Source organism: Pieris napi, chromosome 22 (genome assembly GCF_905475465.1).
Source record: "Pieris napi chromosome 22, ilPieNapi1.2, whole genome shotgun sequence".
NCBI classification, from domain to species: domain Eukaryota; kingdom Metazoa; phylum Arthropoda; class Insecta; order Lepidoptera; family Pieridae; genus Pieris; species Pieris napi.
The window spans coordinates 1,554,960-1,582,095 of record NC_062255.1 but is presented as its reverse complement, the minus strand read 5'-3'; the positions used below and the strand labels follow the sequence as shown (position 1 = coordinate 1,582,095).

Here is a 27,136-nt window from a genome sequence, read left to right as displayed (position 1 = left end):
ATGTACAATTAGAAGCATTTAATATATATTTCTTTTTTGACATTTATAAGTGTACATTGTGTTACCTATGTGAATAAATGAATTTGATTTGATTTACTCTGCGCCCTCATCTCACACTTTTTATAAGTGAAAAGAGCGAAATTGCAGAAGATGTAATTCCCTCTTCCCCCTATCAACTTATACATACTTATCAGTCCTACAGTCTATAATTTTAAGCTCAAAATTATTTTGCGTACAATCTCAACGAAATTGTTTAATTGTAAAATATTTCCCAAGATGGCGGCTGGGGGCAACCCCACAAACTAGGGTTAAAGCTTGTATTGACCCCCCCTACATGTCCCATAAATAAAATTGCGTCCTCTAACAAATGTTCAGTTTGGCCCTCAAATTGTAATATTTCAATGAACTAAAAATAATCTAGGGCATGACAATTGTAGAGGCGAGGGCGGCACAAACTTTAGGCTCTAGTTTGAAAATTTGTAATTCCACTGGGAATTCTTTTCATGCCTGACAAAATTGTTAAAAACTTAATACCATAGCAATGTTCCTCAATAAAATAAAACATGGGGTTTACGTACCAAAGCCATTTACTTCCGTGTCTTACATGACTAGTACATAAGGTAATTATATAATTTATTTAAGCCTTTGATAGGATTAGGCGAGTTCTGTCATTAAGACATCGTACCAGATGCAATTAATTTTATATAACAATAATTTTACGAAAAAAATATTTTTAAAGGAGCTTAAATTAGGTAAAGAATTACGATTATTAAGCGTACGTCCAACCAGGCTCCAGAAGATAAACCACTTCTTATATGGAAATTGTTTTGGTTCTTAGAATAAACTCGCAAGCGAAATTAGAGAATTATCACTAAATAAATTCAAAGATAAATTAAACGTAAATTAATCAATAAAGCGTTTTATAAATTTGACGAATAAGTATTTAAATGATCCTAATCCTTGGGATTGATTCATTCCAGTTCAAACAATTTCTATGACTAAAAATTTTGCGATTAAAAAGAGTGGAGAGAGTAAATGTAAATTTAGAATCAATTTAACATATTTTCTGTTGACGTTCATAAGTGTACTTGTTTACCTATATGAATAAAGTTATTTTGAGTGTGAGTTTACTTATAAATAAACTTGTGTCGGTAAAACGGTCTTAAAATTGATAATTGACAAATGACTCCCTAACGGAATTTCTAAATTAGTTTTAAAATTTTCAAATAAAACTAAAAATTTTATTCAGTATTAAGTTCGTTTCACGTGGGTAATTTGGTATTAATTTTGAAATACGTACTGTTTTAAAGCATTTTGTTAGTGCACTTGTCACTAAGATTTATGCTAAAACAATCTTACTTCGGCTGGACACATACCCGAACATAAATAAACTTTACGGTAAACGGTACATCAGGTAACGATTTTTTTGTACACGTGTTACCTGCGATTTTCGTGTCGTATTTAAATTTATACCGTATAAACCAATGTTTTACCAATTGCTCGATGTCGGCCACATCGATTGACACGATAATACTCCAACTGTGACGTAGTCATTTAGAACAGTCGATCAACTACGTAGGTGTGTCAAACAAAGCCGGCTTAAGACTCGTAGGTCTTCAATTAGCAACTGTGCTTATTGTATCCACATACTCCCGAGCCGCTTACTTGTCTCCAATAGTTAATGCTCATAAACCATAATAAGATTAGGCCATATTACACGAAATCATACCAGTGTCCAAGTGAGTGCTGAAAGCGGTTAAGCAAGTGCTGAAATATCGTCAACATTATAGTCAGGATGTTCAACCTGTACCAACATATGAAGGCTAATAATGAAGGGAAGGAGCAGAAAGAGCCAGAGACAACTGGTCATGATCGATTCTACCAGGAGCGGCACAGATCCAGTTATAAGAAGAAGAAACGTCGGTGTAGAAGAGCGCAATCGGCTGCGGAGTTGAACCCTGAGTCTATTGCTGCTGCTAATACGAATGCTAAACGGAATGCATTCAAGACTCGTTCAGTGTCCACTGATAAAGAAGAGAGTGAAGGTGAGTTGCTTTTTCATCATTGTCTTTAGTTACAAGCGTTAAGCATTAGACAGAATGTTGGTCTCATCTTCTTGCATGATCCAGTATTCGTAAACGTTTAATTAATATATTATATATAATTTAATTAATTTCTGTAAATTGAATCTGACATCCTAAATCTGTCCCCAATTATTAATGACATTTAAACGGTGTTAATGTTCTGTATGTCTTCAGCTCGTATTCTAAAACGGATCGTATCTTGAGCACGGAAATATCTAACTTGAGAAATTGTTTGACAGAACTTGAGATTTGCTTCCTTTAGAAATACCTAGAAGAAGAAATCTCCCAAGTCTTTTTTTCATTACACTCAATATGTCAATTATTCTAAACACATATATGTTAACTTTGCCTGACGGGTCTTGCTATGACAGGCAATGTAATCTAAGAATAATCGCACACGTGTTAATGCAATAACCAATAGCAAAGGCGAAACGGCTGTTTATGACCTCAGGCGTCTTTAAAAAAAAATACACTTAAGTATGTTGTTAATGTCTAAATATAGTTTTCTTATGAATTTTCTTGACCCTGTTGCTTTAAGGACGCACTTATAAGTCATGTCTATCGATTTGCGGCTTCATTCTGAATACTAAAAATAAGCTAGAATCAGTTTTAAAAATTGTTTATTACTGCTGTCATGGCACTTTACATTTTAATAATCCTCTGGACAACTTTGCCCCTATAATCACGGCCGTTTTTGTGTATTTATGATGAGGAACATTTATATTATTGAATTCATCAGCCTATACCCTACCTCTACTGGTGGGCTGAAAAGTTCGTAGGCTAACATAATTATTTTTTCTTAGAGACTGATTTGATTATTCAATTTAGTTCAATTGAGAGCGATACAACGATAGCGGTCATATAATTTTGCGATACCATTCTTATAGTACAATTTGTCTTGCCTCAAAATAGGCTTCAATTTCGGTAATTACCTCTTTATCAGCGCAAAATTTCTTTTCCAGTTTTTCTTTTCACTTCACTTTTCTTTTTACGGCCACCGATTAGCAGGTACGAACTGGAGCAGAAAATAAACGTGAAACATAACCTTCATTGCCGCAGTTAATGACACACCTAGAACACAGAAAGTACCTGGAGGATCTATGCGAACGGAGAGTTGAGCAACGTTTATTTATAAAAAAAAATTATATAAAAGAAAAAGTCAAACTTAAATATAGATCCAAGAGCAGGTTAACAATGTTTTCTTTAACAGTTTTGACAGAGCTCACCACTCGATTGCGTCTTGAGATACGAGTCGCAATATGCGCCACAGGAATGTAAAGTGCCAATGTTATTATATATTAATTAATTTCAAATTATCTGATAAGTAACTCGTCTTCGAAGTTGAAAAACGGCGTGATGATTCGCAAGAAAGTAAAAAGTAATGCTTCCTACTATTAATCTACACTGATTTGTAATTCCGTAGAATTCTGACAGCTATTATTTTTTGACATGTCAGAGATAGCAAACCGTTTTGGCCGGGCACATTTTTCAATTTCAATACGAGTCTGGGTCTATACATACATTTTATTTTTAATTAATGTATTTATTTTATTAAGTGCGGTGCTCCTCATTAAAAGTTTATGGCGAGGGATAATTACGTCCCTTTTCATCACAAACAGTCAAAAACCCACAAGTAAAGATAACATTTCTTTTTTTTAAGAAGGTTTACTAAACTAAATGGAGTTAGTAGGCAGTGATGCCAGCTAAAGAATAAATTAAAATTCGATAAATTATTGTTCGTGATATTTAAATATTTGTTATTTTTGTATTAGGTCACTTGAGTAAGTAAATATTTTGATTAACCCTTTTATAGGTAAAACATAAAAAATACCTAGCTTTTTTTTTATTGCCCTCAACTAAGTCAAATTTGTCCGTTTTTCGGTGGAGAACTTTTTTAGTAGCAACACTCATGAAATGTTAGAATTCTACGGAATAAAAAATCAGAGTATAAGTATTATCTAATATTTAAAATCCTCGTGTCACAGTTTTCGTTGCCATACTCCTCCGAAACGGCTTGACCGATTTTGATGAAAATTTTTGTGCTTATCCGGTATCTATGAGAATCGGCCAACATCTATTTTTCATCCCCCTAAATGTTATAAGTATTATCTAATATTTAAAATCCTCGTGTCACAGTTTTCGTTGCCATACTCCTCCGAAACGGCTTGACCGATTTTGATGAAAATTTTTGTGCTTATCCGGTATCTATGAGAATCGGCCAACATCTATTTTTCATCCCCCTAAATGTTAGGGGTAGTCCACCCCTAAATTTTTATTTTTATTTTTTAGACAATATTTTTAATTTTAATTTTTTTTATGATACAGCATTAAAAAATACACACAACCCCTAACTTTCACCCCTCTACGATCAACACCCATTTTTTTTTAATTATAAATGATATACATGGCAAAACGACGTTTGCCCGGTCAGCTAGTTTTCTTATATAACTACGTTTTATCTTACAGAAGAGAACTCTGATCGCGCCCCGTTGGTCGCGCAGAAGATAGACTCGCTAGCCAAGCTGTTTAATAAATCGATTATGGGCTCCGGTTCTGGAAAGAATTCGCCAACTGAGGCAAAGTAAGTAAAAATATCTGAATAAATAATATAAAATCATAGCTACATCTACTAATACATCATTAATCATGATCACGACTTGAACAAATTGTATTTTTTGAAAAGATAATTCAGTATAAAAACCCCCAGTTAAATTCTATGATACTCGTTAATTAAAATCGGTATGCGTCTTCGAGAAATCGAATACAAGTGGAAACCAAAATAAAAATTCATGATAGTGATAAGTTTAGGTTCTATTTATTCATGAGAGCAGTGTTGGCCTAGTGGCTTCAGCGTGCGACTCTCCCTGAGGTCGTTGGTTCGATACCCGGCTGTGCACCAATGGACTTTCTTTCTGTGTGTACATTTAAAATTCACTCGAACGGTGAAGTAAAACATCGTGAGGAAACCGGCTTGCCTTAGACCGAAAAGTCAGACGGCAGATCGCCTACTTGCCTATTAGATTACCATAGGATCATTACATAGAAACAGAATTCTGAGACCAAGATCTACAAAGGTTGTTGCGCCACTGTTTTTTTATATTTATTTATGATCTCAAGGTGTCCATATTCAACTTATTTTTCGTGTAAATGTTTTTTTTTTAAGATATCCAGACAGCCCTATAGAGAGTGGCATCGCAATGGTCATATGCTCAGAATATCTATCAAGAACACCCAGGTAACGTGATAAATATATTTGACATACATTTTATATTATACTAGCAGACCCCGCGAACTTCGTTTCTCCTTAATGTTATTTTACTTAGCCCACCTTTTTAGTACATAGCAACATGGAACTAAAAATAAAATTCAGGGGTTTGATAGATAGTTAGTAGCCGATTTTCAAACTTACTGAATGTGCATTATAAAATTCATAAGAATCGGTCGAGCCGTTTCGGAGGAGTAAGGGAACGAACATTGTGACACGAGAATTTTATATATTAGATGTGAAAATTTAAATGAGGCATGACTATAATCACGTAATGTTGCGTTTAGTTCAAATCGGCTACTGAGTCATCATTATTCTTTTTGCTTCTTGAAATTTATCATAATTTTTTACTTTCAATGACTGACAAGACTCAAGACGCTAGACACCTGGAACGCTATTGACGACAAAAACGACACTAACAATAGAAAAAAAAAAGGGTGCGTGTACTTATGTACGCGCGTAAGAAGTTATACTTCTTTGGCATTATTAAAAATAGTTTTTGATTGCATGCAAATAATTAATTACAATTAAATAATCAAAGACTGGAAAAGGAGTCATTAAAGTCCAGTTTACATTTGAAAAATTAATTAAATAAATATTTATTATTATTCTCTTACATTAAACAAATAAAACACTATTTATCTTTAAAACATTTTTATTTCATTATACTATTTATTTTTAAGTGACTCTAATGTCTTCATCAGAATTTCGGTTTGTAATTTTAAATTAATCATTACTTGGTTGTGCATCTACGAGGCTTCTCCAAAACTACTTGCTTTCTGCAACAAATAAGAGAATATTAATTTAAGCTCTGTCCATGCAAAACTTAAAATTTTTTATAATTCATATTATAAATTTTTTAACACATTTATATTAATATAATTATATAAATGTGTTAATAATATAATTTGTAGCACATGCTACAGACCTGGATAGCAACTTTCTTTTATTCTATTTAGAGATAGAGATAATTTAAATATAATACCGGTGTCTTCCTTGTAGGTTTCTTTGGAGTTGTTTGGGGATTCTTGTTGTTCAGTTCGACATGATTTTCTTTAACCTTTCTTTAATCCTACAAAATAATGAAATTGTTAAGTTATGTTGTCACTGTTGTGCACACCTTTGTTTGGCTTTTTTAGTATTCAAGTTATGTCAAAACTGATTTACTACCTTGTCATTGTTGGCTTTATTTGCTTTTGGGATATCAATTGTTTCCAAAATGATTTTATTTGTAATAACCTGAAATATATAAATAACATGTATTAATTTAAGTATCATGGTGAGTGGTTCGCACTCAGGTATTAAGGTGTATTATACCCACTGTCCATTATAAGTGGGAATGGGCTCACTTCTGGCAGGACAGAGTTTCGGTACTACAAGTGCAACATGGATGTTTTGAGGTATTACAATATCTCTAACTACCCTGTAGGGGAATAAAGTAATGTTGTAAGCATATGCCTATGCTTGAAAGGTTGAACCTTGAACATCACCATACATCATATTTATAATTAACATTCCTACCTCGACACCATCACAATCAAATTCATTGAAATCTACTTCAAACCATTGTGTCTCGAGAAGGTGATGGTGGCTTTGTTCCACCTCCAGTTTTTGATGTTTCACGGCGATAAGATGACAACTCTTTTTTTGTATTCAATTTAGTGCACTTCCACTGATTCATCAATTGTTTTTTGTCTCTTGTCCTTATATTTGCTAGATTAAATCTGATGTTTTGATTAAATAATGTGGTCATTTTTTTGAGATGCAGGTACTTATTAAAATGTTTACTTCTCTGTTATATCGCTCCAAGCCTTCATTTTCTCCTTATTAGTATTCGTGCTTAAATCTTTGTTCTCAATTATTGATATATAGGGTCGTAGAATATTTCTAAAAAGTTGCTGTAACAAACGCAATAAACAAAAGCAATGAATAATGGTTCATGTTTCCGTTTTAATCAACAATAATACTCGATAATACATACGGATAGTTAACCTCAATTGTATTGAAGCACTCAGGAAGGTTAGCACAGTTTTTTCACAAATATTTTATATTATTTCACAAATATTTTGTATAATGAAAATAACTATAGTCGTATTTTTAATTAGACGAAGCCAACTGACAGTAGCTAATGTCACTTTGTAAAATAATGTTGCCATATTTAAAGTAATAGTGATGCGTTCAGTTCTTGTTTAATCAGATGAATGAACAATGAGTGTGAATAGTCAATCATTTCAAACAATAAAATAATATTATTTCTATTTCAAAATTGTATAAAAGTGCTCTGATATAAGTTAGGTACTAGTACTATGTAACTACAATCAGTTTTTTGACGTCTTATTACAAATCGCGGCGCGGCGACTAGTGCCATCACCGATCATTAATTCAGGGGTTTTAACTTTGTCACAACACTATTTTTATTTCATTAAAAACTGACAACACTGTAAACGTCAGTTGATATCGTCTAATTAAAAATTCGACTATAGGTATATAATTATTAATTTTAAACAATAATTAAAACTCCTATATTTGTTTAAAAGGTAAATGTCATTGTCAGATGTCAATTGTCATGGTCATTCAAAATTCTTGTTAAGCTGCTAAGCTAGAATATGCGTGAAGTTAGCTTCACGCATATTCTATTTCTTTTTACTTGTAGTTTGTCTTATTCCCATCTCGCTCGCGCACGCTATATCACACTGCCAATTTTGTGTCATAGGTGCGCGCGCAATCGTAAAATTTCACTCTCATCAATTTTTCATAACGCGCCTAAAGAAGTACAACTTCAAAAAGGTTGCGTGTACTTATGTACGCGCGTAAGAAGTTATACTTCTTTGGCATTATTAAAAATAGTTTTTGATTGCATGCAAATAATTAATTACAATTAAATAATCAAAGACTCGAAAAGGAGTCATTATAGTCAATAAAGTTCAGTTTACATTTGAAAAATTAAATAAATAAATATTTATTATTATTCTCTTACATTAAGTGTTACATAAATTCTATTATTATTCGAATGTTGTTTTTAAATTATGTCCAATGCCGTAGCATTTTCCGTGGGCAACTTCATTCTGTTAATTTTGAGTCACGGTGGGCGCGCATCGTAAAATTTCACTCTCATCAATTTTTCATAACGCGCCTAAAGAAGTATAACTTCAAAAACTAAAATGTTGACTATAGCTAACTTCAGGGTGTCGGTATTTTGTGACGGTGTGCGCGCGCATTGTAAACATTTACTCTCATCATATTTCCCTAACGCGCCAAAAGAAGATCTTCAAAAGCTACTTGATATTACTTTTTTACGTATTTGATATAAATTTACAGATATACGCTGTTAAAATCATTAAATCGAATAGGATACCGCACGAATAAGCATTGGTTTACCATACAAGATAACACTATTAAAACGGAGAGGCTTCTCACTGTGGTAAGATTTTTAATATTTGCTTGTACATAGAAGTAGTAAAGGGACGGGGATCAAACTTTTTAAATTTGTTTCAGTTTTCTATGTTTTTATAGAATACTAGCTGACCGGGCAAACGTCGTTTTTGCCATGTATATCATTTATAATAAAAAAATAGGGGTTGATCGTAGAGGGGTGAAAGTTAGGGGTTTTATGTATTTTTAATACTGTATCATAAAAAAAAACCGAAAAAAATATCTAAAAATAAAAAAAATCTTTAGAGGTGTCAAGGGACACCCGGATGGAACGAAATTCCTTTCGATTAATTTATATGTTAATTGGTATCATAACAGTATGATAGAATTTCTCGACACCAATCTTACGACGAAAAAAAAAGCCAACATCACGAGGTGTTCCCAGGCGGTCACCCATCCAAGTACTGACCTCGCCTGACGTTGCTTAACTTCGGTGATCGGACGAGACCGGTGTATTACAATAGCAAATAGCAAAAAAGTGTCGTGACAACTTTTCGTAAGAATTTTTTCCGTCTAGCCCCCTTTCACAACGCGCGATAAGGAACTTCGTTCCAAAAAAAATATTTAGGGGTGGGGTGGTAGTCCCTACCCTTAACATTTAGGGGGATGAAAAATAGATGTTGTCCGATTCTCAGATACCCAATATGCACACAAAATTTCATGAGAATCGGTCGAGCCGTTTCGGAGGAGTTTAACCACAAACACCGCGACACGAGAATTTTATATATTAGATAGTAAGGCAGTAAGCTTGATGTTAAGTGATAGTGGCCCATGACTCACAGTGCCAGAAGGGTCGCAGTGTGTTGCCGGCCTTAGTTTCAGGAGCTGTAATGATTGACAGTTGACACAATTTAAACATCCAATAAAAAAGATACAAACACAATTTCAATAGTTTATTCATATAGGTAACACAATGTACTTATGAACGTCAAAAAAGAAAAATATTATACAGAAAAACTATAAGTAACCTTAAAATATAATAACTAAAATATATTATAAAAGGAGTCCTTCAGGCAAGGTTCCGAAGATACTGGCAGCGTTCCCCCTTTGAATAGCTAGACTAAATCTTTGTCCGAGGTACCTGCCAGCTCTTTGGTCTGTGATGTCGACTAACCTTTTTGCTATTTCCTTAAAAAGCCTTTTAGCGGGAAGGGAATCAATTTAAATTAAATTTTTTAAGTCTCTTTAAAGGATATATCGACGTAGGAAAGCATATTTGCTGTAAGTAGACAAAATACCTAAAGTGACTAGTGGCATTAGAATCAGAAAAAAAACCGCATCGAATGTGCCGAGTCCTGTGTCTCTACGATGAAAAAAAAATTACATACGCGGTTGAAAACGCCCGTACTATATTTTTTAGCAAGATTAAATGCTGTATGTAGACCAAAATCCAGTCATTTTAGACAATTTGTACTTGCAGCAAAAGAAAAACTGTTTTTATTGCTTTACAAATACTTACTTCTTCCAATTTAAAAACTTAACCACGTTAGCAAAAACTGTATCTCTAAATTAAAAAAAAAAATCTTCACAGGTGCCGTTAACCAGCCAATGTCCCATAGAACCCTCAGAACGAACTCAGGGTCTGATAATGGAACTCTTTCGAGGTCTTCACCACCCATACATATATCCAGTCTTGGATCTCGAGTTGTGTAACGGCCACGCCCTTGTCGTCACGCCCTTTAATTCAACTGGGAGTTTGAAAGATTTAATTTATAAGGTATGTTTAATTGTTTATACTAACTGAAGTGTATCTTTTCACCACAGAGTAAAGCTTAACCGAACTAGGCGAAAATGTACTGTACAAGTACAATAACTAACTAACTAACTAACTAGAAGGCCATAGATCTTAGGGACTTACCCTTTAAGAAAGCGGACCAATTCTTAAAAGGCCATCAACGCACACGCGAGGCCTCTAGCATTGACAGTGTCTATGTCACGTAACAATTGATGAGCCTGCCCGTTTGTCCCCTGTTCTATATAAAAATGTCTTAGGGACTGGAGTATCAATCTATTTGTCACTATTGTAAAGATAAACAACTAAAATTGTAGAGTACATGGAGCGACGAATACGTAAAGAAATACACGTCAGCTGGAACAGGTCTTCCAGCATCACAGGTCGCCCGTTTCGGAAGGCAAATACTGGAGGCGCTACTTTTCCTTAAAGATAAGGGATTTCCACCATTCAAACATTTGCATTCCGGGAACGTTATTGTTCAAAATGGTGTAGCAAGGTAATATAAATTCGTTAAATACAATACCTATTTCGGATATCATTATAATTATTCCTATTTAGCTCTTTCAGGGTCGTAGGTTCAACCCCCGGGTGTACACCAATGGCCTTTCTGTCTATGTGCGCATTTAACAATCGTTCAAACGGTGAAGGAAAACGTTGCGAGAATTCGCATGCCTTAGGCCCAAAAAGTCGGCTTGTGTCTGATCACCTTCTTGTCTATTAGATTGATTAATGATCGTAAAACAGATAGAGAAATCTAAGGCCCATTATGAAAATCTCGTATTTTTATAATTATACTTTTAAAAACATCATAGCTTAGTTTCGTTACCGGGGCGCCATCTAGCGAACATTTGACTCGAAATATTTCCCGCCATTTTTTTAATGTTTTCAGAATCTGTGGTCTAGAAAACAAGATGATCGGAGCAACGGGGCGGAGCCCTACATCAGTCCCTTTCCCTGAAACATTAGCCCTCGGTCATGTGATGTTTGAGATGTGTTCTGGGACGGAAACCGATTTCTCCTTACTGCCAGATTTGCAAGCTAGTTATCCACAAGTGAGTAACAAATACAAACCGTAAACTATGATTTATATAAAACTGAAGTATATTGTGTATATACAAGCATATAGATATAAATCCTATTTATTAATTTGTTTATATTGTGTAATACATTCAATGGGATTAAATACAATTGTGCACTCATGAACATCTTATTCGCTTGCCATACTGAAACAATCGTAAACGTTTTTGCTCTTCAGTCTAATTGGATGAATTACTGTTATATAGGTTCATACTATATTACATATAGTATGTACTTACTATATTATTTCATACTAGCGGACCCGATAGACGTTGTCCTGTCTTAACTATGAATATTGATTTCAAATTGGTATAATGAATTAAAAAATATTTCAGAAACAAAGTGTTTATTATTGTAATGCTTTATGTTATACAACATTCTTTGTTTGTTTTTCTGGCTCGCATATTATTATATTATTAATATAATAACTCCGATCGAAATCCGTTATTTTGAACGATATTCATTTTTCTTACATCCTCTGACGATATTTGCAGCACGCATTCTGTCAATGTTGTGTTATGTCAAACGCCATAAGGTTACACCAAAAAGTTCGAATTGTATGGTGGTTAAGTATTCTTGAATTTTCTAATTTTCCGCGCAATTTTTTTTTTTTTTACTTTTATAAGAACCTTCTCCTGACAATTACAAACACAACAAAAAAAAAATCAGACAAATCGGTCGAGCCGTTTTCATGTGATGTCGTGACAACAGAAAACGGGTTTCATTTTTATATATATACTAGCCGTTTCGCGCCCGCTTTGCTGGACGAATTAAAATAAATTTTATGTTTCATTATTTTATTTTTTTTCATATTTTTATTATTCTTCTTTTTAACTTCCCACTAAGAAAATTGAAATATTTCGAAAATCGAGTTTTTAACAGATGTTGACGTTTTGCGGTTCTAGGAAGCCTCTTTTGTTTTTATTAGCGGGAAAAATTTTCATAAAAGTAAAACAGAAATAAAAAAATGAAGGAACGTTGGAATTAAATATATATATAGCCATAGGAAAAATTTCGCATCGAATGGTGGTAGTTTCATGTCGATACGATCAGTGGTTTAAGCGTGAAAGAGCCTCAAACGAACACCATTTTCTTTTTATATATATAGATATATAGATGTGCACTAAATACTTAACAACATAAATGTTGACTTTCTATGAACGCATTTAAAACACGCTCGTACGGTGAAGGAAAATCATCGCGAGGAAACCAACATGTCTCAAATCATAAGATCGACCCCATGAGATGGCTGATCACTTCTATGAAATAAAAATGATTAAAGAAACAGATGGCCAAAACCCATTTAGGATTAAAGCGACACTGGATTATTATTATATTAAGTTAATATATTCATTTAATTAGCATTTTTTTTTAATATATTTATCATGACAACTTTTGTATGAAGTTTTGCGCGGAATATTTTGTTGCAAATACTTTACGAAGACGGTTACTTATCATTGTTGACACTGTATTTCAAATATTAACATAATTTTCATTTATTTCCCTCCACACCGTAGTTACTAATATTATCAGAATAACTTTATTTTCTTTTTTGTCATTAAATTTTTCTATTTTTTTTTTTGTCATTAAGTTATATATGTACAATGTACATATTATATACTGTATTTAATCCCTACTAATATTATAAATGCGAAAGTAACTATGTCTGTCTGTCTGTCTGTCTGTTACCTTTTCACGCCTAAACCGCTGAACCGATTTTGATGAATTTTGGTATAGAGATAGATGGAACCTTGGGAAAGGACATAGGGTACTTTTTATCCAGATCCCGATCCCGATCCCGGAATTATACGGGTGGAAACGCAGAGTGCAGTTGTGTATCGTATATCCCTACTAAATGAATTTTGGTATAGAGATAGATGGAACCTTGGAAAAGGACAAAGGCAACCTTTTATCCCGATCCCGATCCCGATCCCGTAATTATGCGAGTGATAGATAACGCAGGGTGCAGTTATGTATCGTATATGCCTACTAAATGAATTTTGGTATAGAGATAGATGGAACCTTGGGGAAAGACATAGACAGTCTGTCTGTTTCGTTTTCACGCCTAAACCGCTGAACCGATTTTGATGAATTTTGGTATAGAGATAGATGGAACCTTGGGAAAGGACATAGGGTACTTTTTATCCAGATCCCGATCCCGATCCCGGAATTATACGGGTGGAAACGCAGAGTGCAGTTGTGTATCGTATATCCCTACTAAATGAATTTTGGTATAGAGATAGATAGAACCTTGGAAAAGGACAAAGGCAACCTTTTATCCCGATCCCGATCCCGTAATTATGCGAGTGATAGATAACGCAGGGTGCAGTTATGTATCGTATATGCCTACTAAATGAATTTTGGTATAGAGATAGATGGAACCTTGGGGAAAGACATAGACAGTCTGTCTGTTTCGTTTTCACGCCTAAACCGCTGAACCGATTTTGATGAATTTTGGTATAGAGATAGATGGAACCTTGGGAAAGGACATAGGGTACTTTTTATCCAGATCCCGATCCCGATCCCGGAATTATACGGGTGGAAACGCAGAGTGCAGTTGTGTATCGTATATCCCTACTAAATGAATTTTGGTATAGAGATAGATGGAACCTTGGAAAAGGACAAAGGCAACGTTTTATCCCGATCCCGATCCCGATCCCGTAATTATGCGAGTGATAGATAACGCAGGGTGCAGTTATGTGTCGTATATGCCTACTAAATGAATTTTGGTATAGAGATAGATGGAACCTTGGGGAAAGACATAGACAGTCTGTCTGTTTCGTTTTCACGCCTAAACCGCTGAACCGATTTTGATGAATTTTGGTATAGAGATAGATGGAACCTTGGGAAAGGACATCTTTACTTTTTATCCCGATCCCGACCCCGGAATTATGCGGGTGAAAACGCGGGGTGCAGTTATGTATCGCATAATTCAAATACTCCTAGCCAGCTTTTAGAATACTTTCTGCCTGACATGTCCATCAGGCCCATCGGCCTATACACTATGAATGTGTGAGTGTGACGATGCATGGTGTGGTGTGGCGGGGCTGGCGGGCGCGGGCGCGCTGCGCGGCGCGGCGCGGCGGCAAAGACGTGCGGGGGACGCGGATGGCTCGGTGGGAGGAGTGTAGATAACAAAGTATGCTTACCCGAACGGGCAGACACGTGAGGGCAGACGTCGTTGGCGGACGCATGCGATATCTACAATTTTGAGCTGCAACGTATTCGCTTTCTTTACGTTTTCATTGGTGTTTAGGGTTTCTTGGATAAGCATTTTGTGTTATTTACTTAGTTGTTTTGGTTGTTATTATTAGTTTAGCATAAGTTAGTAGTAGGTAGAATTATAGTTAATAGGTAAAATAAATACTTTGATTCATTTTTTAGGATAGGTATAAAATTGTAGTAGATTAGTAGGCAGGTTTTTTTAAGTTTTTTCACATTTAGTAAGTAGTTACGGTACCTAAGAAGGTCAGCATAGTTTTTATTGAGTATTAATAGGTAAGTAATGTTGTTTTGTGAATAAAATAGTTCCAGTAGTTTCGCATATAATTTTATCGATTCATTTTGTTTTTATTCCATGTGGATAGTATATATTTTTTAACATTTAGTTTTAGTTTAGCAATTCGTTTTGTTTTTGTTTTATTTCAAAACGTATAATATGGAGGAAAATAAACCCCTTATGGTGATTAATATCTGATTGAAAAATGGTATAATAATAACATTTTAAACAGATATTACATCGAAAACTCAATTTTAGCGAGTTTAACTAGTTGTTAATATTTGGTAAACCAGCACTGAAGATTCCACTAAAATACATTATGTTAATATTCGAAATACAGTGTCAACAGATATAATTGGAAATTCAGGTTTACAAATGTTGCTTAGTGTGTAATAACTATATGTATTTCACCAATCTGTTTTCTGTTTCTGTTCCTTAAATGTAAAAAAAAAAAAAATCTTGTCTTTGGTAATAAAGTTACAAATACAAACACATTCGACATAAGACATCACCCTAAACTTTCCCAAGGTGTAGGCAGACTACGGACCTACACTAGCTACGATTTACATCCTTACACCCACGCTTCATTTACTTTCATGACATTCACCACGCATGCTCATCAGTTATGGGTACCTACTTTTAACTTCAAGGAATTCCACAATTTTCTGTTAAGCTCTTCATCATTCATACCATCTGGCACAAGAGAATTTAATAAGTGACAACCTCTTTTCGAGGTCTCTACAGCCCTGCGATTCTGTAACTCACTTTTCGAACTCACACAGCGGTTTTCGCATCGGCGGTCGCTCTGAAATCAGTCGTGAAGCAGTCATTTTATGATTTGGCATTCTAATAAACAATAAACTACAAGCTCCCACCTTTTCAGAACCGCTGTGTGAGTTTGAAAAGTGAGTTACAGAATCGCAGGGCTGTTATGGTTAGTGACCTAATTCAAGATTAGACGCAATAATAAATATTTTTAAAACGTGCAAATAAGAACCGCGTACGTACGAAACATTTATTTCATAATTTTAGTTAAAATTCTATCTCTTTTCATCGTAGCATAAATACATTGTTACAGAAAGATACGAAATAGTATTATTTGATATTACTCACCAAGTATTATTGTTTCAGGTGGTGGAAATAATAGAAATAATATTTGGCCCACGTACACCAAACCTGCACGAATTGTTAATCACGGAACTATTTAGAAAAATTGACCTCCGAGAAATGAAGGGATCCTGTCTACCTGTAAGTTATTTTGGGTCATGTGGCATCTAACTCTATTGGGTTTTAATTGTTTATAGTCAGTATTGTGCGTTCACCAATTACCCTCAGTATCATGAAAGATATCTAATATATAAAATTCTCGTGTCACAGTTTTCGTTGCCATACTCCTCCGAAACGGCTTGACCGATTTTGATGAAATTTTTTGTGCTTATCCGGTATCTATGAGAATCGGCCAACATCTATTTTTCATCCCCCTAAATGTTAGGGGTAGTCCACCCCTAATTTTTTTAATTTATTTTTTAGACAAAATTTTTTATTTCAATTTTTTTATCATACAGCATTAAAAAATACATACTACCCCTAATTTTCACCCCTCTACGATCAACCACTATTTTTTATTATAAATTATATACATGGCAAAACGACGTTTGCCGGATCAGCTAGTATCATGTACAAATGAGAGAAGAGGAACAAGATCAATCTACTCTGGCTGAGCTACGTCATGGCATATTCAATTTTTCAATGTTAATGTGTCGGTCTAAAGCGTCAGAGCCGTACAGCAGTTAGAAATTAATAACTTCTGTTAAATTTGTATCTGACTGTACGTCTGTGCCAATGGCGTTAGAACAAAAAGACGAACAACAAACTAATACAGTAGCGTCACCATGCACTGGAGGCAATTAACCTAACAAACAGGGTAACCTGTGCCTACATGATTAATATAAATGCATCAATGTTTTAATATAAATTAGTATTGTACCAACACTCATATTAAATAGTCGTGTCCTGAAGAGCCTCATTACAATACTCAGTACCTTATAAGGACATACCAATACCAAATAAGGTACAAACCCTACAGTGGATCTTTCGGTAATGATACTACCGACGAGTGCAAAGAGGGGATCCGGAATGATTCCGGCTGTCTTCTTCCCTTGCACTACTCGCAAGCTTCAACTCGTAATCTCCACTGTCTCTGTAATAAAGATCTCTTTGTCCGCGCAACAACAGTCCCTTGTGAGAGGCTGTTGCAGCGCAGAGGAAACTTCTGAAATAATTAGCCAGGACTTTACGAACAACGGACCAAATGGGCGTGTATGTGCGGAAACTGAATCCACACTACATACATAGTAAAACTAGCAAACCCGGCGAACTCCGTTTCGCCACCAGATGGCTTCGTTTTATGTAACATTTCGTTTGGTGATTGAAAGATGAAGAAAATTTTTTTTTGTCAGATTTTCCCGCTTTTCTGTTGAAATTTTTCCTGAATTTTCTTTGCTATAAACCTCACGGAGCCCGAGACCTTTCCAACGAATGCAAAACCGTGGAAATCGGTTGCTGCGTTCTGGAGTTATAGCGTCAGGAAGGAAAACCCAACTTATTTTTATATAGTAGATAGTACAAAAACAAGCAAGAAACAGAAGACTTGTTAGTCAAATAAATAATAGTTTAAAAAAACTAAAAAAAACACGCTTTTAAAGCACATCAAACTAAAAAGTGAAAAATAATTCCTAATTTAGGCTGAAAATGGTAATGAACAAAAAATACTGGTATTATTGTGAAAAAGCGTGGGGCGCTCTGTGCCATATTTTTCGTCTATCGAGCAACCCAGTTTTAGTTTTTTAAAACTATTATTCATTCTTAATTTTTTTTTATTTTTTTTTCGGATTAATGCATTGTCATCGATCTTTGACAGATGCGCAAAGTTTTAATTAAATCTGTCCGTTAAAAGTGGGTCAAAATCGAGTCCGAAGGAGTCGGTTACATACATACATACATACAGGTGAAGCTAATATACAGCAATTTTTTTTACAGTTACACAACACAAAAAAAAGAGTGCGTGTACTTATGTACGCGCGTAAGAAGTTATACTTCTTTGGCATTATTAAAAATAGTTTTTGATTGCATGCAAATAATTAATTACAATTAAATAATCAAAGACTGGAAAAGGAGTCATTAAAGTCAATAAAGTTCAGTTTACATTTGAAAAATTAATTAAATAAATATTTATTATTATTCTCTTACATTAAACAAATAAAACACTATTTATCTTTAAACCATTTTTATTTCATTATACTATTTATTTTTAAGTGACTCTAATGTCTTCATCAGAATTTCGGTTTGTAATTTTAAATTAATCATTACTTGGTTGTGCATCTACGAGGCTTCTCCAAAACTACTTGCTTTCTGCAACAAATAAGAGAATATTAATTTAAGCTCTGTCCATGCAAAACTTAAAAATTTTTATAATTCATATTATAAATTTTTTAACACATTTATATTAATATAATTATATAAATGTGTTAATAATATAATTTGTAGCACATGCTACAGACCTGGATAGCAACTTTCTTTTATTCTATTTAGAGATAGAGATAATTTAAATATAATACCGGTGTCTTCCTTGTAGGTTTCTTTGGAGTTGTTTGGGGATTCTTGTTGTTCAGTTCGACATGATTTTCTTTAACCTTTCTTTAATCCTACAAAATAATGAAATTGTTAAGTTATGTTGTCACTGTTGTGCACACCTTTGTTTGGCTTTTTTAGTATTCAAGTTATGTCAAAACTGATTTATTACCTTGTCATTGTTGGCTTTATTTGCTTTTGGGATATCAATTGTTTCCAAAATGATTTTATTTGTAATAACCTGAAATATATAAATAACATCTATTAATTTAAGTATCATGGTGAGTGGTTCGCACTCAGGTATTAAGGTGTATTATACCCACTGTCCATTATAAGTGGGAATGGGCTCACTTCTGGCAGGACAGAGTTTCGGTACTACAAGTGCAACATGGATGTTTTGTGGTATTACAATATCTCTAACTACCCTGTAGGGGAATAAAGTAATGTTGTAAGCATATGCCTATGCTTGAAAGGTTGAACCTTGAACATCACCATACATCATATTTATAATTAACATTCCTACCTCGACACCATCACAATCAAATTCATTGAAATCTACTTCAAACCATTGTGTCTCGAGAAGGTGATGGTGGCTTTGTTCCACCTCCAGTTTTTGATGTTTCACGGCGATAAGATGACAACTCTTTTTTTGTATTCAATTTAGTGCACTTCCACTGATTCATCAATTGTTTTTTGTCTCTTGTCCTTATATTTGCTAGATTAAATCTGATGTTTTGATTAAATAATGTGGTCATTTTTTTGAGATGCAGGTACTTATTAAAATGTTTACTTCTCTGTTATATCGCTCCAAGCCTTCATTTTCTCCTTATTAGTATTCGTGCTTAAATCTTTGTTCTCAATTATTGATATATAGGGTCGTAGAATATTTCTAAAAAGTTGCTGTAACAAACGCAATAAACAAAAGCAATGAATAATGGTTCATGTTTCAGTTTTAATCAACAATAATACTCGATAATACATACGGATAGTTAACCTCAATTGTATTGAAGCACTCAGGAAGGTTAGCACAGTTTTTTCACAAATATTTTATATTATTTCACAAATATTTTGTATAATGAAAATAACTATTAACTAGGTATATAATTATTAATTTTAAACAATAATTAAAACTCCTATATTTGTTTAAAAGGTAAATGTCATTGTCAGATGTCAATTGTCATGGTCATTCAAAATTCTTGTTAAGCTGCTAAGCTAGAATATGCGTGAAGTTAGCTTCACGCATATTCTATTTCTTTTTACTTGTAGTTTGTCTTATTCCCATCTCGCTCGCGCACGCTATATCACACTGCCAATTTTGTGTCATAGGTGCGCGCGCAATCGTAAAATTTCACTCTCATCAATTTTTCATAACGCGCTTAAAGAAGTACAACTTCAAAAAGAATGCAAGATAAAACATTACAAAGAAACAAAAAAATAATAAATAGATGCTATTTATTTTATAAAGATTACTTTCAATAACACTTTATTTTCGTATTAATAATAATAATTTTATTCATCAGACAAATACAAGTCCATAGATTGATTAGTAAGTTAGTAACAATAGTTTCTTAAGATCTATGTTAGTAGAATTAGTAAAAATAAGACAAAAGAATTTCCTAAAACACATTTTAATTTAAGCATGTGTGTGTGTTAAAAAGCGACATTGATTTTCAGAACTTCAATCAACGTCTTTCAAACTCCTGTTTATCGCTCCTTAACGAAGTGTCTCGCCATACTCCAGACTTCGGCGATAGTCCAAACGAACCTTACCCAACTCGGGGGGACTACACACCATCGCAACTGGGATCACCCAGTTCCCCACCACGCAGGTATAAAACAAAAAACTCCTTCGGTTGAGGCTAACTTTCCTATGAGAAAGATCTAAATTCGAGTAGTTCCTGGGATTTTTTTTGTACAACACCGACATTTTTGATAAATTTCCGCGTGTGTCTGTACTCGATAAGTGAAAAACTATACGAATTTCCCTGTAGTTACTAATAACAGATGGGCTGAAAAGTTAGGCTATCATCGAAAAAAATATTTTTGAAGTGAAAGTTGTTTAGGCGCATGAGGGTAACATTTTTACGGAACGTCATGAAGATGTGCAGCGTTTTTGTCAAAGAAAATGGAGAGAGCGATTGAGACCGATTGAGAGAGAATGAGAAGGGTGAATTACCTTATAGAAATTATATTTTTAAAATTAAAGTTTCGTGATTGACGACGACGAGTGAGTGATGACAAATTGTAAATTAAAATGCCACGTGTTTTTATTATCGAAGAAATAAATTTAAAAAATTTATTATTTGTATTAATATTCGACACTTTTAATATTTTAATGACAATTAAATTCATGAACTTCCTAACAGATCTCCCTTTTTCCCTCCCTCTAAGTCTCGGAAATCTAAAGTTTTAGATTTGTATAAGTATGAACAAGACTTAAAAATTAGTTTGCCAAAGAATTTTCACTTCTGACATGTGTACTTTGTACGCACGCACATTCTTTTATGATAGATTTTGATTTAATCAGTTCATAGACAACGACCATCACTTTAAAATTCATATCGGCAAATGACGTTTCGATTTCAAAGAAGTTTTGTCACTTCAACAAAAATAGGTTTGCCACCCTTCGTGAGCCTTTTCCACTTTAGAAATATGACGTAACAATGAAAAAAACTTCAATATAACGGTGACAAAAGTAATCCGTGCGCGCTAATTAATACTAGTAACGTCATGTGTCAGCCAACCTAATACATGATATTAGAGCGACTCATGGCCATGTGTAATACCTTTTCAGAATCCCTATTAATTGCGCCAAAACTTGTAATACAGGGTCACTTTTCGGTAGAGTAATTATTTTCACAGTGGGGGCCGAAGTAAACAAAAAGTTATGATTTGAAAAAAATTTATACCGTATAACTTAATATTATCTTCAATACACTCAAAAGATAACTTTAAATAGTATGTCTAACGCAAGAACTCATCAGTACCAATCTAGTGGATATTATGAAAAAGATACAGGACGTAGATTTTTTTCGAATTTCAATAAGAATTAGTAAAAAAAGTCAATTCTTATAAAAACGCAAAATAAATTATAAGTCTGCAGGGGTTGAGCTTAGAGACCTCCCGTCGAATAATTTTTTGCAGCTGATGACCTCATCTATCCACTATTTGGGTTTGATCCACGACTTTTTGGCCACCCTGTACATATAATTTTTTTAACGGTTGCCCGTGCGAAGACGGGCTGATTTTGACATAACCCACAATTAAATCCGCGCGTATTTTTGAGTTTATCGCGGTCAGATAGACGCGGCGGATGACTTGTTTTTATTCAATAAAAAAGTTAGACATATATGCTCTATTTTATAGGCATTATCAAGTTCTACAACTTTACTGTATAACTATAACATATTAGTCGTAAAAGCAGTGTTCGTAAGAACGCAAGAGTTTGGAAATACAACTACCACAAAAAGTATTTACGAAGACTGAATGAATCTCAAATAACGTGGCTGTCTATTGGTAAAAGAATTTTTAAAATGGGTTCTGCCCTGCGATTCTGTAACTCACACAGCGGTTTTCGCATCGGCGGTCGCTCTCAAATCAGTCGTGAAGCAGTCATTTTATGATTTGGCATTCGGAAAAGGTGGGAGCTTGTAGTTTATTGTTTATAAGAATGCCAAATCATAAAATGACTGCTTCACGACTGATTTGAGAGCGACTGCCGATGCGAAAACCGCTGTGTGAGTTCGAAAAGTGAGTTACAGAATCGCAGGGCAGTAGATCGAGAGATTACCCCCTAAAACTTCACTACCCAACATTAGAGTTGAGACATTATAATAAACAGCACTTTAAGCGATTCGAAGTTCAATGTTGAATTGTTAAATCAAGGTAACATCAGTGTGATATTGAAAATCCGCAATTGCTTAAAATGTCGGCATCGAAATCTTCAAAATATCAGCGCACATCAAACTATCTCTCTCACTTATTTACACCAAAGGAACTCATTGTATTCTTTTTTCAGACGTCACTACTTCCATCATCAAGATTCTACTGACTCCTGGACATGGTGATACGTTATTCTATAATTATGTAATTATATTAATCTAATGTTATTATTACGAATATAATCTTTGTTGTGTATAGAGTTTTATTGCAATAAAAATCCCTTTATAAAGTTGTCCCATTGTCTGGATCTAACCAGATGAATGTACAGGTCAAGACTTAAGCCAAGGCATAAACGAGTATAGTGCTAAATAACCTTCATTCTTTATGAGCACACCCCACATACACATTACACACCCTCTCGTATATACCCACACTTACACACCACACAACACAGCCGAATTAGGTATTGCTTAGTTAAATGTATTTAATAATTTTTGCCTTACGTAAATGTTTGAACCTCTGTATATAATGTATTCCATCGTTGGCTATATGTTTAGTATAATTGTTTTGTTACATATAATTTATTTTAGCTGTACGAAATTAATAAATAAATATACAAGTAGGTGATCATCTGTGCCTTGCTCCAGTCCTAGACCAGTCTAACTGACAGGCCGGTCTGATGGATATACTTTATGAGGTTATTGTTCGTTTACTCATCGTGCAAATTTTAGCCACATATAATAGGTGTCGCTAGAGCTAGAGCAGTGTTGGCCTAGTGGCTTCAGCGTGCGACTCTCATCCCTGAGGTCGTAGGTTCGATCCCCGGCTGTGCACCAATGGACTTTCTATGTGCGCATTTAACATTTGCTCGAACGGTGAAGAAAAACATCGTGAGGAAACCGACATTAGACCCAAAAAGTCGACGGCGTGTGTCAGGCACTGGAGGCTGATCACTTACTTGTCTATTAGATTTAAAAATGATCATGAAACAGATTCAAAAATCTGGAAATCTGAGGCCGAGACCTACAGAGGTTGTAGCGCCACTGATTTATTTTATTTTATAATTAGTGTCACACTTCTCGCAACCCCACAGTGGGTTAAGGGGCATATGTTATTTTATGATCATAAGTCAATCTAATAGGCAAGTAGGTGATCAGCCTCCTGTGCCTGACACAATGTTTTCCTTCACCGTTCGAGCGAATGTTAAATGCGCACACAGAAAGAAAGTCAGTCGCACGCTGTAGCCACTACACTGCTCTAGTTTTTAACTGTACTATTCTTTTTTCTTCTTCATAAGCGCTTGTTTCATTTTAACTTGTATTTTTGTTCTGTGTACTAATGTATGAGTGTGCAGAGAATTGACAAGCTTTTGTAAATTAAAAAAAAACTTCATAGTACGACTACTGACGTAACGCTTTATAAATAAAGGCAAAATCAAATCGAGGCAGAATCTAATCAATATCGACTATATCTTGTGGTTATCTTATCTGACTACCGCCTCACAACACCGAGTCACAACTATTGCCTCATAACTATCGTTATTGCGTTATTAATGTTCTAAACTAGAAATGATTTCAATGATATGCATCTATGGCTCAGTGAAGGTGAGCGCCTAGTCTCTTTTTTATGTCACAGGATTCAATGAATACTCACATTGCCAGAAGGCTCGCAAATGCGTTGCTGGACTATTAGGAATTGGTACGATCTTTTCTAGAAGGGCAGTTGTCCAAATATGTATATACAGTCCACTACTCTTACTCAGTTAAAATAAAAGTGTCATACGATTCGCACGTGTTATTATTGCAATTTATTTAATTTCAAGACCCTCAATCAATTAGTGATCAATTCTCAACTATAACTCCTTAACAGCAGTCATTAATATTATATCGATAAATATCATCATAATCGAAAAAAATGCGGGGTAATTTCTCAAAACTTCTGACACTCATTCGCTGTTTACAGAACATAGTGTACAACTTTCCACTTAGTCTGTAACTCCCAAGGGTAAAGTACGTATATACTGGGTACACCCATTGTTTTCGCTGTTTTTTCTTCTGAGTCTAATGAGATCATCATCGTTTTTTTGTTATCCATATCGGCAAATGACGCTGCGATATCAAAGAACTTTTGTCACTGTCAACCTTCGTCAGCATTCTCCACTTTGGAAACATGACGTAACAATGATAAAAACTTTTATGTAACGGTGACAAAAATAACCGGTGCGCGAGTTCTATAGAACACTAGCAGACCGGCCAAGCGTTGCTGTGGCTTAGGTTTTTCTTATATTACTAAGTAGCAAACTATTCAAGGGAAACGATAGGAGATCACCAGTCATGGGGACCGCCATGCTTTATTGGTGGTTATGCCATTAAATTGTAGCTTATGTGAAACGTTGGTACTTTCAACACAGCGCCATTTGTTAGAATTGTGACTATTAAATAATAAACAAATATTTTATTATATGCGGGTATAAATTGAGATGTAAGCTATCCTATCTTTTAAGTTAGATCAAACTACACACGGTGTGCAAATTTGATTGATATCGGTTCGGTAGTTTAGGAGTCCATAGCGGACAAACAACGTGACACGTTATTTATATATATTAAGATTATAGTTGATACATTATAATAAAAAGCACTTTAAGCGATGGCGCTTCATTGTTGTATTTTTATATCGATTCATAGGTGACGTCAGCGTAATATTGAAACTCCGCAATTGCTTCAAAATGTCGCTGTCGGCATCTTCAAAATATCAGCGCACATCAAACTATCTCTCTCTCTCTCTCACTTATTGACACCAAAGGAATTCACTAAATTATTTTTACAGACGTCACTATCAGATCAGCAAGATTCTACTGACTCCTGGCCGGGGTGATACTTTATTCTATAATTGTGTAAATCTAAGGTGATACTTTATTCTAATCTTATGATTACGAAGAGTGTTCAGTAGTACTAATTAACTTGTATTATATAACCCTCAAAAGTTATGTGAAAAATTAAAAAAAACAAGTTTTTGGTTTTTAATCTTTATCTTTTACAAAATTTATTTTTTTCCCACGAAATTTGGTGAAAACTTACCTTTTTATGTCTTTAATACGCTGTAATTTATTTGATTAAAAAAATTTATTTTTTCAGATCGCCCGTAAATTAATTTTCCTTTAATTTTTATAATATTCTCCTCCTTTTCCAATAGGTTTCATCCTACTATTATTTTTTTAGGTTTCAAAAATTATCGGCACTGGTCTATTAGTTAAATATATTTAATTATTTTTAAAGATTTTTTCCTTACGTAAATGTTTGAACCTTTTTGTATATATGTATTATATATTCCATTTTTGGCTATATGTTTTAAGAATTGGTAAGGTCTTTTGAAGGACCCTAAGTCGAATTGATTCGGAAATATTTCAGTGCTGGTTCGGGGAAGAAACTGCCATAAGAAACGCTCAGTTGTGACGTCTGATGATGAAACTCGATTGCAGGTAGTAGTCCTCAACATCTCCTCTAAACACTATCCATAGTAAAAGCGGAGAAGATGCAGAGAGACCCTACATCTCTACGCAACGTCAATCGCAACGCAATACGGATCAAGCCGCTCGGAAAATGAGTAGTCGAGATAAAAGCACTAATTTTGTATTTTTAACAAATACTTGGTGATCAAAAGTTTCCAAGGGTTTATTTCCAGTCCCTCTCTTCTGTTCTATAGTTCTATAATTTCCAATAAAAAACTCCTAACTTCCGGAACTCTATCTCCATTATTTATAATTTTAATTTAACGCTGAAAATAGGTCTGCGCGTGACATTTTTAGGATGCGCGCGAAATTTCCTCCTCTTTCAGAATATTTTTTTGAAATTTCTTAAATATTAATATTAAATATTGGCAAAAAACTAAATGCCATTTTTTTTCATCTTTAATTGTTTATAACTTTTGCAATTTTTTATGTGCTAATACACGCTTTTGGCACATTTTTTTAGACGTCATTCCGGATCCAATGAGCTATCGCACATAATTTTAAGAGCAGTATCTCTATTGTGTACCATTTTCAACTTGTCGACTAGACTACTACGTTACTTTGGGAATGTACAATAAGGTACATTAAAAAAGATGCTATTTTTATGAAGAGGTTAAATTTAAGAAACTATGTATTAATGAACTAAATTGTAAACTTTTATTTACACAAATACAGTATTTACAATTTTCTTAACCTATAAAGTAATAATTAAAATAATTAAAAATAAATAAAATGGAATGTCTTTGATCCCTTGGAAAATGGGACGGGCTTTAGTATGGGATGCTACCTGTGTAGAACCTGTGTAACCTTTGCCCCGTCTCATCTCCTTCGGACAAGCAAAAAAGCTGGCGTGGCCGCAGAGCAGGCAGAAAATAACAAACGGCACAAATATAAGAGTCTTTCCTCCAACTTCAATTTTGTTCCCTTTGGAGTAGAGACTCTTGGGCCGTGGGGTTCAAGTGCACATTCGCTTGTTAAAGATTTAAGTTGGCGCCTGGTAGATAGTACTAGTGACCCAGAGCTG

At 34.4% G+C, this 27,136-nt stretch overlaps 1 protein-coding gene across 1 annotated transcript; it reads left to right on the top strand.

The window, feature by feature from the left end:
* Positions 1-1,457: 1,457 nt before the first annotated feature.
* On the top strand, positions 1,458-22,857 carry LOC125060578 (slowpoke-binding protein). The gene is made up of 10 exons (XM_047665517.1): positions 1,458-2,045; positions 4,551-4,665; positions 5,248-5,319; positions 8,668-8,770; positions 10,313-10,498; positions 10,831-11,012; positions 11,406-11,568; positions 16,224-16,340; positions 20,397-20,551; positions 22,741-22,857. The coding sequence occupies exons 1-10, from the start codon at positions 1,796-1,798 to the stop codon at positions 22,787-22,789; spliced, it is 1,392 nt and encodes a 463-aa protein (XP_047521473.1). The 5' UTR covers positions 1,458-1,795; the 3' UTR covers positions 22,790-22,857.
* Positions 22,858-27,136: the final 4,279 nt, after the last annotated feature.